General features: G+C 41.9%; 1 protein-coding gene across 1 annotated transcript in view; it reads right to left on the minus strand.

The window, feature by feature from the left end:
* erbb2 (erb-b2 receptor tyrosine kinase 2) overlaps positions 1-14,723 on the minus strand; it is an 82,267-nt gene that overhangs the window by 8,895 nt on the left and 58,649 nt on the right. The window contains exons 17-24 of the mRNA XM_083904383.1: positions 12,113-12,251; positions 10,208-10,330; positions 9,271-9,369; positions 8,985-9,170; positions 6,588-6,743; positions 6,426-6,501; positions 4,740-4,886; positions 4,497-4,594 (exon numbers count right to left, since the gene is read on the minus strand). Of these exons, the coding sequence (XP_083760509.1) occupies positions 4,497-4,594; positions 4,740-4,886; positions 6,426-6,501; positions 6,588-6,743; positions 8,985-9,170; positions 9,271-9,369; positions 10,208-10,330; positions 12,113-12,251 (1,024 nt within the window). The remainder of the gene's footprint in view (positions 1-4,496; positions 4,595-4,739; positions 4,887-6,425; positions 6,502-6,587; positions 6,744-8,984; positions 9,171-9,270; positions 9,370-10,207; positions 10,331-12,112; positions 12,252-14,723) is intronic.

Consider the following 14,723-nt stretch of genomic DNA (forward strand, 5'->3'; position numbering starts at 1 on the left):
CAATTTGCAATGATCACAAGCCACTTGAGGATATCTATAAAAAGCAGCTGCTGTTTACTCCTATGCGTATCCAGAGAATGCGCCTGCGATTACAGTGGTATCACGTCACAGTGAGCTACAGACGAGGAAAGGACATGGAGCTCCCTGACACTCTTTCCAGAGCACAGCTAGCAGACAGCACACCAGAGGCAGCTGGCCTGAAGTGCTTCTCCATGCTCAACTTTGTGTCGGTGAGTGATCAGAAATATGCTGAACTGCAAGAAAGCACTCAGGAGGAGTTCAGCCTTCTCCAGCAGACAATCCAGCAAGGCTGGCCAGACAACAGACGGGAAGTACCTGTTCCTGTTCAACCTTACTGGGACTCAAGAAGCCAGTTAGCTGTATCTGACGGCATAGTGTATAAGGGACTACGCATTGTGGTGTCCCCCACCATGCATAGACGCATGTTAGACTCATACACCAGTCCCACCTAGAAATAGTGAAGAGTAAACAGTGAGCACATGAAGTGTTGTATTGGCCAGGCGAATGCGCTAAAGTCCAAAACTTCCCAGGAAACCACTCATACCGACGGAGACTCCAGAGCTGCCATTTGAGGAAGTAGCCAGGGACCTGTTTGAGTTTAATGGAAAACTGTAGATTACTACTCACAATACATCAAAGCAGATGAACTGAAAGATCAGCGCAGCCACACTGCAATAGAGACTCTGAAAGCTCAGTTTAGCAGACATGGCATCCCTGCCACCATCAGAACAGATAATGGTTTGCAGTATGCATCGGAGGAATTCAAGGAGTTCTGTAAGAGCCAGGCATCCTGCACAAGACATCCTCACCAGGCACGGCGCCAGGATTCTAGTTGTGGATGGGCCAGACCAAATATGGGTGGTCCTTAAATTAAAAACGTTATCAAATCCCTGTTAACCTAATAAAAATGACCGACTAATATAATGTTATATTATCTGTGCATAATAGAGATTTTAATAGCTTGATTCTCATTTAAATATGTTGTTGTAAAAACTTTTGTTACATTGAAGAACGGACCTATTTGCGATCAATCTCCCTGGTTCTGATCAGAGAAGAGCGCATTGGAATCTCCATTACGCACCATACCTGGCTGTGCTTTAGCGCGTCGCGTCAGTCTGGCCTATAGACTGTAAAAGTGTTCTAATATTTCCCACATAGTTTTGTTCTGCTCGTACAACATGAGGCCAACAATTCCATCATTCTGTTTTATAGGGATGGGAATTACACTATATTTTTTTACAGCAGCATCAGCAATGCGGGGGTGGAATATATTCTACACTGTACTACTTCATTTTAGACTCAAAAACATGTAATGTCCAATATTTACCATCAAAGCAGCGATAATAAAATGAGAGGCAGAAAAAAAAAAAAAAAAAGGAAAAACTCTCCACTGGCACGGATGTGTCGCCAGACGGTTCAGGTTGGACGTTAAGTGTCCACCAGAGGGAAGGATCTTCACTGGGTGAGAGATGCAGTCTTCATTTGTGTGCGCTTGTGTTGTGACCCCCACCTCCGTCCTAAACATTAGCGCAAGCTCGTTCGCAGTACACACACGCGCTTGGACAGAACGTTACAGGTGACTGATACACACCCCTACAAAGCAGCCTTTGAGCACCACGGATAGCGGCCGAAGCTCCGTAGTTACCTTACCGACCCGCCCTCACCTATTCCATTCACAAAAACAGGTGACTCGTCCTCTTAATTATTCTTGATTAAAATATGTTATAAAAAATTTTTTTTAAAGAAAGGTTTTGGGTGGGCCTGTTCAGATGTGGGTGGGCCTAGGCCCCGTCAGGCCCATCCATAACGCCGTGCCTGATCCTCACCACACACGCCACACTCTAATGGTGAAGCAGAGTGTGCGGTGCAAACAGTCAAGAGGCTCTGGGGCAAAGCACCTGACAAACACCTTGCCCTGCTAGACTACAGAACTACTCCACTCGAGTCAGTACGTCTGTCACCAGCTCAATTGCTCACGGGCAGGAGGCTTCGCAACAAGCTACCTACAGCTTGTGCACTACTTACACCCATGACCTATGACCCTGTCAAAGTCAAGCATCTGCTAGACAAGACCAAGTACACCCAGAGACTTTACTACGACAGCAAGAGAGCAGCCAAACCCCATACTGCCCTACAGCCTGGAGATGAAGTCAGAATGGCTCCATATCCTGGAATCCACAATTGGACGCCTGGAGTTGTATTTCAGACACTCCTCGATCCTACATTGTGGACAGTGGAGGTAAGAAGTTCCGCTGTAACATCCTGACATCCTCGCCCTCCACCCACCTGCTCCTGGATCAAGGACTTCCTGACAAACTGACTCCAGACAGTCAAACTGGGACACCACCTGTCCTCCACCCAGACACTGAGCAGGGGCTCCCCACAAGGGTGTGTGCTGAGCCCACTGCTTTACACCCTCTACACCACTGACTACAGACCCGCCCACTCCAGTAACACCATCATCAAATTCGCGGACGATACGACGGTCATGGGACTAATCACAGGGGAAGATGAGTCTGCCTACAGCATGTGTCAAACCCAAGGCCCGGGGCCAGATGTGGCCGGCCACATCATTTTATGTGGCTTGTGAGGTCTATGCTGTTTTAAGGCGTGTTGACCATATACTACATTTGCCACAATGCATGGCAATTGTGTTACCCATGAAGTGACGGCATCCCACCACTAGTTTGCAGTGTATCATTGTATATGCATCTTGCAACAAATGAAATTGAGATTGAAATATTCATAATATCCATCTACGTCTGCATTTTGACACCAAACAAGGAGCCAAGTATGCCAAATCGCCTTCAAGAAAAACAACATATGTCAAAGAATTAAAAGGCAAACTGTGATCGCAGCAGAATGTGTTCACAAAAGCCACAACCAAAAACGATGCGGCCCAAATGACGTCACCACGCATGTTGCGTAGCTTACGCAAGCTAAGCAACATGAGTGGGGGATGTCATTTACCAGTGCAGCCAGCAGTAAACTTCGTGCCTTCGTGAAAATTTGGTTACATTTTACAAGAAAGGATGACAACAGGGAAACTTGCAATACTTGCAAAGTGGATATTTCATCAAAGGGAGAAAACACTATCAATATGCAAAAGCATTTGTGCACACAGCATGCAATAACTTTAAATGAATGTCGCGTTTTTGATCCGCTCCGGAGTGCAGCACCAGCAGCAACGTTAGCATGCCCTCTCCTGTTTATACTGCAGGTAACAAACAAACTAACACTGCCTATCATGTTAGTGCCATTTGCCTTATGTAAAAGCTACTATTACTAACTGTTGACGTTAAGTGAATCTGGATTAAGAAACCGGGTCCTGATAACTCTGTCTTGGCAAATTTTAGGCCCATTTCCAAGCTGGATTTTCTCTCCAAAATCTTGGAGAAAATTGTATATGGTCTGATGAGCATGATATCTTAGAGATGTTTCAATCTGGGTTTAAAACCCTTCAGAGCACAGAAGCAGCATTGTTAAAGGTCTTCAATGACATCCTACTGCACCTATCCTAATGATGATGTGATAGTGATAATGTTTCGACCCAATGGCTCCAGTGAGTCCTTTCCTGTTGACCTGAGTCCTTTGACACAGCATGTAAACCCTACAGTCACAAATCTGGGTTTTAAAATGGACAGTGAATTTAAATTGGACGGTCAAATTGGTGCAGAGGTGAAGTCCAGCTATTTTTCATTTAAGAAAGCTAACTAAGGTGAAACCTTTCCTTTCAACACAGCACTTTGAGGCAGTAATCCATGCATTTATTAGCATTTATTACGTCTCGCCTGGATTACTGCAACACACTTTATTTTGGAGTCAGTCATACGTCCCTCTCACGTCACCAGCTCGTTTCAAACGCTACTGCGCATCTTTTCACTGGAGCATGTAAGAGAGAACCATAACGCCTATTTTAGCCTCACTCCACTGCCTGTGCATTTAAGTGTGATACTTTATTTGTTTTTAAATCCTTAACAGTTCAGGATTTAAAAACAAATGAAATGATTTTTAATGGTCTCGCTCCGCCTTACCTCTCTGAGCTGCTGCCCGGTCTCTGAGGTCAGCTGATCAGCTGCTCCTACAGTTACCAAACTCTAAAGCTCAGAGGGAATAGAGCTTTTTTGGTTGCTGCTCCGAGATTGTGGAACAATCTTCCACAGCATGTTAGACACGCCCCTTCACTGTCAACTTTTAAAACACATTTGAAAACCCATTTTTATTTTTTAATCTTTTTTAAATCGTTTTATTGTATGACCTGTTTGTTTGTTTCTACAGTATTTTATTATTTGTTCTTAGGTCTATTAGGTCACATTTGTATGTTTTATTTGTTTTATTTATTTATTTACATCTCTGATGTACAGCACTTTGTTTCAGCTGTTGTTGTTTTAAAAGTGCTTTATAAATAAAGTTGGATTGTATTGGAAAATCATGAAAAAGGTATGTGCTATGAGTGTGTCTGCATGTCCACACACCTGAATCACAACATAGCGTGGAGGATCCCTGGCCATGACAGTGAAATCATTCACCAGGTTTTTGAACTTGGGTCTGCTCTCTGGATCAATCATCCAACCTGTCAACACACACAAAAGTCACGTTGTTAATAAACAACTACTGCTGTGGCGAGGGGACGAGTCCACTGTTTGTTTGTCAGTAATTCTTACACACTGGACATTTAAACATTGGGACATGGATTAAATGTGACAACAGCCACTAACATTTGACCATGATCATGTAGACGTCTATGGTGCAGATGAGCGGCTGGGGAAGCCGTTCTCCTCCCTCCAAGACTTCTGGGATATCCCTCGCTGGGATCATGTCGTACGGCTTTGCACCAAATGTCATCAGCTCCCACACTGTCACCCCTGATAGTACAAGACAAGACAAGAAAGAACTTTATTGATCCTTTGAGTAAATTCGGGTAAATTCACCCGTTGGACTTGTCAGAAAACGCTACAGCTACACGAAAACATACACCACAATATTCAACAGTCTCTCACCCAAAGACATAACCATATTGAACTCTGAGCTGCGGTACTTACCTCATGCATATTAAATGGACTGTGTTGAATCCCTTTGTAACCATTTTATTGTAACATTTTATATTTCGGAAATATTCTCTTAGCTTAATATATTCACAAGGCAAAGAGTTCAGAGTGACCTTTGACCACCAAAATGTTATGAATTCATCTCTGAGTTTATGTGAACATTTGTGCTACATTTGAAAGGATTCTTTGGCGACATTTTTGAGATCTTGCATTTACAATCGTTAGAGGGATGGACAGAAAAAACAATAACACATCACAGCAGCAGCCAGCATAGAGGTATAAAAAGTATGGTCTTGTGACAATTATATCGAAAAATTAAGATAGCTCAATTCATTAAATCCGTTCAGCAACAACACAACAACTACGGGACTCCGTCTGCGTTGAACACGGCACCTTATATCATTACTGCAGGGCGATGCACAACCTCTCTGGGTACAATGAGACTCTCGTAAAAGGGAGAACATAACCAAGCAACAGTATGAAGCGTGACAGTCTCTTGCTGCGGCTCTCCAACATAAACAACAACATGGCACACACACTTCCTGTTTCACTCACTGACGTCACACGCACACACATAGTTGGTTAGCTTAGCTTAGCCTCTAAGAGTATCTGGTGAGCACGCAAAACGATCTCCTGAGCACACGAAATGATCTTGTGCGCACGCGAAACCTTTTTTTTTTTTTTCTCCATGTCCCTTTAGGGGCTCTGTTAATTCCTGCATGTTGGGAGAATAGTATGAGACGGCCCCTGGGCCTGCTGTGTTTTGAGTTTTGCATTTTTGGTTATTGTACTGTCTGTGCCGCAGGTATGTGGGTGGAGTTAATGAACACACCTGAGAGCACCTGTTGTGTGAAGTATGTAATGTTTTGCTGATCATCAGCCCTCTAGCGCCATGTTAATTAAATAATCCTTATTCATTCAAATCTTGTCACTGATTCTATTAGCTGGGTCTTTACATGTAGTAAATTCTGAACATTCAAAAACATTTGGTCTGATATGGAACAATGGTGATTACAAGTATTGATACAGAATTTAATTTAGATCATCAATTTGTATTTTTCCAGATGTAATATGTGGTACAGTGACATTTATTTTTATCAGCTGTATTAAAGAAGTTGATACAAAAAAAGTGGAAACCTGCATTCTACACTGCAACACTGGGGAAAATAACTGCACGAAAAACACAACATAACACCAGTGTTCCAAATTTTGGCCACAGAAATATAGTCTTTAAAACGTAATGCTTATTTGGTCTTTTTTGTATTGCTTTTAGTTTTTTATTATTGCATGTGGTTACTTTGAGGGTGGGTATGAAACAGAAAATCTAAGCAATCAACTCCAGTAAGTGACACTGACCGTAGCTCCACACGTCACTCTGATGAGTGAACTTCCTGTGCAGAATCGACTCCAGAGCCATCCATTTAATTGGCACCTGCAAACAAACATGTAATGGTTAACAGTAAAAAAAAACAAAAAAAAAACTGATGAATAATTTCCCCTAAAGTTTCCACATCTTACTTTCCCTCCATCAGCATGATACTCGGTCTCATCAATGTCGAGCAGGCGGGCTAGGCCGAAGTCCGTGATCTTCACGTGGTTTGGATTTTTCACAAGGACGTTACGAGCTGCTAAATCTCTGTGGACCAACCGGACCTCCTCTAGATAACTCATTCCCTACACACACACACAGACCAATCACCGACAAATCAATGTGTCCACAATTATACAAACTGATACTACATCAAAATACAACTAAATGGGACAAATAAACTTTGACTTCTACTACTATAAGTGCTAACACAAGTCTAAGCATCTAAATCAAGGGTCAATGAGTATTCGCCCTTCTCTATTCAGAACGATCTAATGTCGCTCTGGACTTATTATTATTATTTCTATAGCTCTTTTTCTAGACACCCAAGGTGCATACAAATTACCCATTATTCATTGAAAGGAAACCTGGCTATAAAGACGTGCAGTACTTAAAAGATAAATGTTAGTATCAGTTATAATAAAGTGATATAAAAACCCTCTTGATGTCTTAGTTTTTATAAAATGTGTAAAAATTCTCATAGGTTGCCAATGTTATTAACGTCGCAATGCACTCTGGGTAGTGTCGTCATAAGGTTGCACTTCTGCTATGTGAGTGGACTCATTAGCATTTTAAGCTAGCGATCTTTATGCTAATGTGTTAAAATGATGACGTTGTGACACCAGCACCCAAACCTCTTATTAACCTTTGGTCTTCTTATAGGGTGAATTTTCATTAACGTTGTTAATCTACATAACGTTGGTGTTCATTCACATACAGGGATTAAAACACGCTTTGTCTTTTAATAATCCACTGTGCGTTTCAGAACGTTATGTGGCTGCATTGTTATTCACTAGCTCCAGGGCTTAAATCATGTGTGTATGACAGCTTTGTTTATGAAGAATTGTGATGCTAATGATTTAGCAACAAGCTGAGAGTTAGCACATCATCAGCTCATTCAGTAACAGACTGGAGAACACTGTAACGTTACACTTACTGATTGCTTAACTGACTGAAGAGGTGAATTATAAGCTTCCTCTGTGAGCAGTGGCCTGTCCGGTGGTTCTCCTACATTACAGAAGCAGCAACTGCAGGAGCAGGTTTTCTGCTCAGGAGAGCATCCAGTGTATCTCGTCTATGCTGCTTTTTAATGTGTATTGCACTCACTCCGCAAGGGCGTTTATGCTCCTTATGTGGGAAACTTGTGGGAAAAGCATTTGTTTTAGTCTTCATTTATACCCAGTCGCTCCGGTGAGCTCTTTCAGCAGTTGTGGTCGACTAAAAGCCTCAAATGCTTAAGGAGAAAAATGTCGAGAACAGCTGCGGATCTATGGGAAGTTGTGTCCGTCCACAGGCATCTTCCCACTACTTTGTCCTCTTCTTGTCAGTAGGAAAGCAGTGTAAACTCACATCAATCCCCTTGTTGCCCTTTGACTGAAAATTGCATCAAAAAGCAGCACAATGTGGCATTTTACTTTATAATTACTTTAACTGTGTGCAGATAAACAAACACTCGGTCAATAGCTATTCAACCATTATATGTCATCGCCCCCAGAGTGCATTGCACGCGGAAAGCATGGCGTCCTACGTATGTCAGCATATGCTGAGGCTGTAGTCCTCGTCCTCCTGTCTCTCTCCACTATACTATCATTAAAGGCAAAAAGGCCCCCAAAATAAATAAATAAATAAATAATATAGATTTTTAAACCAATGGCAATATTTTATGTGTACATAAAATAACATATTTTAGTACAAGACAACAATTGTGGCTTATTAGGGCCTACAAGTCTTCATAGCCGGGGGTTCCTTTTAACACATTCTCACTGGTGGTGGTAAGCCACAGATGCTCTGGAGCAGACTGACAGCCACCACAATCATTCATGCACACATTTATTGCATGTTTTTCCGAACTGTGGGAAGAGAAAACCCATGCACACGCAGGCTCGAACCCAGGAACCAGGGTCTTCTTGCTGCAAAGGTGAGAGCGCCAACCACTACACCAACCGTGGGCCCATATTTATGATGATTCAGACTGGGAATAGTCCCCAAAGCATGCTGGGAAGTGTAGTTCTTCATTCTTCAAGCGGTTTTGTGTGCGCTGTAACAGTGTTTTCCGCTCCTGCTGGTTTGACCCATTGTTGTTTTAACTGTGTTTCGTGAACATAAGAATGTTTTTTATGAGCTTTTAGCTGAGTTTCTGACCTTGCTGTGCAGCATGTCTGTTTATTAAAGTTAGACATGGCTTTATGAGGTTTTTGTCGCTGCATCTGATGGTATTAAGTGGCGGGCAGAATGTAATCAATTGGGGAGAAACATATGGCCTGCAAGCCCTGAGTTTGACACATCAGATCTAAACCAATAAAAAAACATTTGGCTCTTTTTCACACCTTTGCAATCTGGACACACCAGTTGAGCAGGGACTGCGAGCCAATGCGGTCCTTGTTCTCCCTGACATAGTCCAGCAGGCAGCCGTATGGCATCAGCTGAGTGACCAGCTGCACTGTGGAGGTCAGACAGATTCCCAGGAGACGACACACATAAGGACTGGCCACCCCCGCCATCACATATGCCTCCTAGAAGGAACCAGAGGAAATATGTTTGTAAGGGCTTGTGTATATGAAGAGTATTTATAAGAGTGTGTGTGTACATGTGTGGATGTGGCTTGTAACTCACATCAAGGATTTCTTTATTGGCCTTCGGCGAGGTGTTCTCTCTCAACACCTTAATAGCCACCTGTATTTTCACATGCTCTCCATCAGGAGCCCACACTCCCTGAAACAGTTATCAAAACTTTAAAAGTAGAATTAGCAGAAGCCACAACCGTCTTCATCAGATTTGCATAATGTGCACTGAAGAGGCCAAAGTCATGTTTTGTGAGACCATGTGACCTTGACCTTTGGCCATCCAAATAAAAACATGATTCTAAAGCAGGGATGCCAGGGTTATGGCCCGACTGTACATCACATCCGGCCCGCGGGGTGATTTTAAGATATATACTGTAATTTCCGGACTATAAGCAGCTACTTTTTTCACACAGCTTGGATGACCAGGAGCAGCTTTTGTTCGGGTCTGGTGGGTCCTGACAGCGTGGGGCAGTGTGGAAAAGTCCACGATCACCGGCGGGTTTCGGGGGGCTGGACTGCTGCGTGATGAAGAGAACGGCACACGTACGGATTCGCTTCTGGAGGGAGAGACTGTGACTGACGGAGTCGTTCTGGGGTTGTTCGGGTCCGCCGCTGAAGAAGACGTCTTCAGTGGTTTTAGTGTTCGGCTTATATTCAGGTGCGCTCAATAGTCCGGAAATTACGGTATATATTTCATTCTCAGTGGAATCCTCAGCTGCAGCTGTGCTGGTAGTGCTGACGGTAGATTTGTCATCTTTTAATTGGCCTAATCATGCATTGACGTGTTTTAATGTGCAAGACTTCAGTAAATATAATATAAAAAGTTTACACTTGTGTTATTTAAAGGAAATGTGTTCTGTTTGCCTGCATGAATTGTGATGCTCCAGAAAGAAAACAGTGGCAGGAAGAAGAAATGACACCAACAGAAACAACCAAATCTACATGACAAACTGAGGCTGAATCTGTGCAACAAGTGGTTCACGTACCTTGTAAACGGTACCAAAGGCTCCTGCACCCAAAATCCGGAGTTTTTTCAACTCAGTCTCCTTTAGGATTCGCATCTGTGCCTGATTGGGTGACGCACCACTGGGTGTTAGAGGCTCCACCAGCTGAAACGCAAGGGGGAAGCAGATGGCAGATTCTGTCACATTACAACAACTGAGTGCTTTTTTTAAATTAATTGATCTACTTTACGTACTTATTTACTTAAATCTGTCACCATTTCAGTTTTTAATTTTCCTTTGGTGAAGTATTACTTTATTTATACAACACCTTTCAAATGCTTTATAATAAAATCAATTTAAAAAGTGACACAAAAATACAATGGACAAATAATCAACACAAAAACACAGATACAAAGCCATAAAAACGCTCATCTAACTAAAAGCCTGTTTGAATAGAAAAGTCTTTAGCTGCTTATTAAAATAATTAACAGAATTTAAGCAACGTTAAGACAGAAGCAGTCCATTCCATAGCTTGGGAGCGACTGTCTGAAAGGCTCGACCCCCTCTGGTTCTAAAGCTTATGTAGGGAACAACTAATAGCCTCTGACCTGAAGACCTCAGGTGGGGGCAGTGGGTGAGCTAGGATTGGGTCAGAGATGCAAGAGGGACCTTGTCCATAAAAAGGACAATGTGATATACAGTATCTGCGTGTGTTGGTTAAAAGCCGTGCAGCAGAGTTCTGAACTGCATGGGGACGGTCAAGCTCTCTCTTATTAAAACAAGAAAAAAGGCCATTACAGTCATTACTTGTCTAAACAAGAAGAAATACAACCATGGATAATTATTTCAAGTTTGGCCTTCAGTTCATGGAGCTCAAAGGCTTTGAATGAACATTACAGGTGAATATCATCAGCATAGAAATGGTATCTAAATAGATCTTCTTTTACCTCCTGTTTTTAGTATATTTCTATTTAAGTCTGCAGTATTTTGCCACACAGCTGTTTGTGAATTCCATAAGAGTGGTTTCTCACTTCTTCAAATCCCTGTTACTGTTGTGATACCATAATACCAGCTGTGCTTGTTTTCCCTGAATATGTTTTTATCCTGCGAAGCACTTTGCATTGCCTTGTATGAAAAGTGCTAAATAAATAAAATAAATAAAAGTTGGAGTGAACTAACTTTGATTGATTGAAGTGCAAACTAAAGGAATATGGAGATAATGTTGTTCCTTTATTATTCAATCAAATAGAATAGATTTGAGAGCAAAAAAGAGATTTGAGAGCAAAAAACAGTAAGTTGCAATCAAAAAAAAAAAATTTGAGATCGAAACAGAACAGGTTACAATTGAAAAAAAAAATTAGAGAACATATTTCTTCAAATTCAATCATAACTAATGTTTGTAAGTAAAACATACAACCATTTTGCTTATAAATCAGTCCTCTTTGCTTGCGACTTCAAAAGTTTTGGTCGCAAATTCAACAGCACTTGATGGACGGGGCGTATGCTGGTGGATGGGAGAAGAGTTTCTATTGGTTGGTTTGACCTGACTCCGGTGCATAACAATGTTTTCATGTCACAGACAAAGGAGTTGTTGATCCATTGCTGCCTCCATGAATAAGTTCCACTGTGTTATTTTGTAACTTGTGAGCTAAAAACACAGAATTAATATTAGACACTAGTGTCAGAGAGTGAGTGGTTTAAAAACTTAGGTATCAATTTTATTAGGTAAGTATTTTGTGAAGTGGCTCAACTTTTTCCTTGTGTACTTGCTGACAGCCATGTTTTCAGTGAGAGTGAATGTCTGTGTCTTGGCATAGAGAGCACAGTGTATACAGTCAGTCAAAAAAAACCTGAGCTATCACTTAAAACACAATTATTAAACATCAAATATTCACCAAATAAATAACCACGAGTTTAAAAAAACATAGTGTTTGTCTCAGCTCGCACCTCATGCTCCTGCAGGATCCTTCTCATTGTCTCCTTCCTCTTCAGCTTCTTCTGCCTCCTCAGGTAAAAGACCAACAGCGCTAGCAGGATGAAGAATAGCACCACTCCACCCACAGCAGCTGCAATGGTTGTACCTGGCCTAAACAACAGTTCAGCTGTGAGATAACCTTGTTTGAACAGGGTAACAAGTCAACCAGGACCAGTTCTAGGCAAGCATATTAGGGGGCATCTTTTTTCCACGAGTGGCAGAGTGGAGCCAATTTTCATGCCCAAGACCAGCCCACTTTTTAAATGCAGGAAGAGTTCAAGTATTACCATCATGTAGCTTTAATTATGGACATATTTTCACATGAAATAATACCTCACTTCAATAAACCATTACCAACCATACCAAAAAGTAATTGAGTCAGCCTCTTCATCTTCACTAGCATCTGTTAGCTTTTCTGCTGGGCTGTTATTGTCTCACTGGTGACTATCTCTGTCCCTCTCTCTTTGACCCTACTCTCAGCAGAACACTCATTGCGGGCCACACAATGGGTGTAGCGGTTACCACTTCTTCCCTTTGAAGCAAAAAGACCCGGGTTCGCGACCCAATCAGGCTGTTTTTAATTGAATCTATCGATCTGTCAATTCATGGCTGGTCTCTGTTTCACTTTGATCCGCAGGGACTGAAGATTGTTTTGAATGAGGGGTGTTGGTTTCTTTAATTTAATACATAAGTCATTGAGGTAAATTGGGTTAGGGTTAATATCCCTGAGCTCTGTGGTTTGGTCCATACACAAACTTGACTTGATATTTGCTTTAAGACAGGTTGACCAAATGCCATTTGATCATAATTAGCAGAGATATCAGAGCAGGCCCATGGCTTTAGCAAACTTCTATGTGTTTTTATCCACACACTAACTTCTGCTACCGTCTCTCTCTTCTAATTGCAATGTCACATGACAACTCCACAGTCAGGGCATATGGACTGGTTTATTTAGCGGCGTTGGAGGGGTGTGTGTGCATGTATTTTCCATCCCGAAGCTGTGCTACCGTGTCCCAGCTATACAATGTGAAACGTCACATGCACACTACATATAGGAGATTATGGTTGTAGATTTATATTGTTTCAGACGAGAGCACCGGGCCAACAGGGAAGCAGCCCATTCTTGCGATTGGCCAATAGGGTCTGGCAGCCACAGATACACACAGTGAGACTCACTCAAGTCTTGCCTCTTTGAGGAGCCGGGCCTGGTAACAACTGGAGGTGTAAATCTTATGGAATTACAATTCGATTCCAATTTCTTGGGTCACGATACAAAAAAAAAAGATTCTAAATTGAGTCACTGCATAGAGCTGCTAATATGAGGGTCGTTGGCAAAATTGGGTGGAAAAAGTCAATCTAAACACAGTAGTGATGGGATCGGCAGTTCATTTGAGTGTACTGAATCCCTAGAATCAGTACATTAAAATTATTTGTATCATTCAGTGCTTAGCAGCAGCCCAGTGCCCTGCTACGTGACTCACATCTTCCCTGAGTGCAGTACGTTCGCGGGTCATTGAGTGAGTGACAGCGCAAACAAGATTCACATCCCCACCCTCAGTTCTCCTTTGTCAATACGTTAGCGAAGGAGATTCAACGTCCTCAGCCACAGTTTTGTGTGTCAGTACGTTCGCAAAGGGGACTCACGTCCTCAGCCACAGGAACGAATCAGTTGTGTGATCCCAGTCAGTTCGTTGACTCGAAAGATCAGTTATTTCGAACGAATAGTTCATGATCGACACAACCCTAAAACACAGACAAATCTAACAAAAAAATCCAGGAAATTGCTAACACTCCTACTTTTGAGCTAAGCTAGTTTGCTAAAGCGTAGCTCACTCTAACTTCCATTACGGATGTGACGGGAAACTGAATGAAACTCGATGCAACGTTATTTACAGTGTTTCCCCTCCTTGGTTGTCATCAAATTCATGGACTTTTTGATGACTTTTCAGAACCAGTTCCCTCAAATTCAAGGACCGAATGCTTAATATGAGAGGGCAATAACAGCCACTTCACCCATATCGTCTACTTTCATTGAATTGCAGCATGCTCTGCATCTGCACAAGTTGAGACAGTGGACAGTGTCCACAACATCGCTAGTAAGTATGACTCAACTGTGTTCTGCGTAGGCCTAGTCTACATACATCAAGCAATGCAGCGCATGAAACAGTAGGTGGCATCATATCAAACAAGGAATACATTTACCCAAATATCAACTTCAATTCTTTCTTGCACATACAGTGGTATGCAAAAGTTTGGGCACCCATGTAAATTTTCATGATTTTCTTTTATTAATCAATCGTTGTTTGGATAAGAAATTTCAGTTAAATATGTCATATTGGAGACAAACACAGTGATATTTAAGAAGTGAAATAAAGTTTATATGATTTACAGAAAGTCTGCAAGAATTATTTAAACTAAATTAGGTGTGTGCATAAATTTAGGCACCCTTGCCATTTTATTGATTTCAATACCTTTAGCACTAATTATTGGAACTCAAAATTGGTTTGGTAACCTCAGTGACCCTTGACCTCCATACACAGGTGATTCCAATCATGAGAAAGGGTATGTAAGGAGGTCAATTGT

The sequence above is a fragment of the Microchirus variegatus genome (assembly GCF_963457635.1).
Source record: "Microchirus variegatus genome assembly, chromosome: 17".
In the NCBI taxonomy this organism is placed as follows: domain Eukaryota; kingdom Metazoa; phylum Chordata; class Actinopteri; order Pleuronectiformes; family Soleidae; genus Microchirus; species Microchirus variegatus.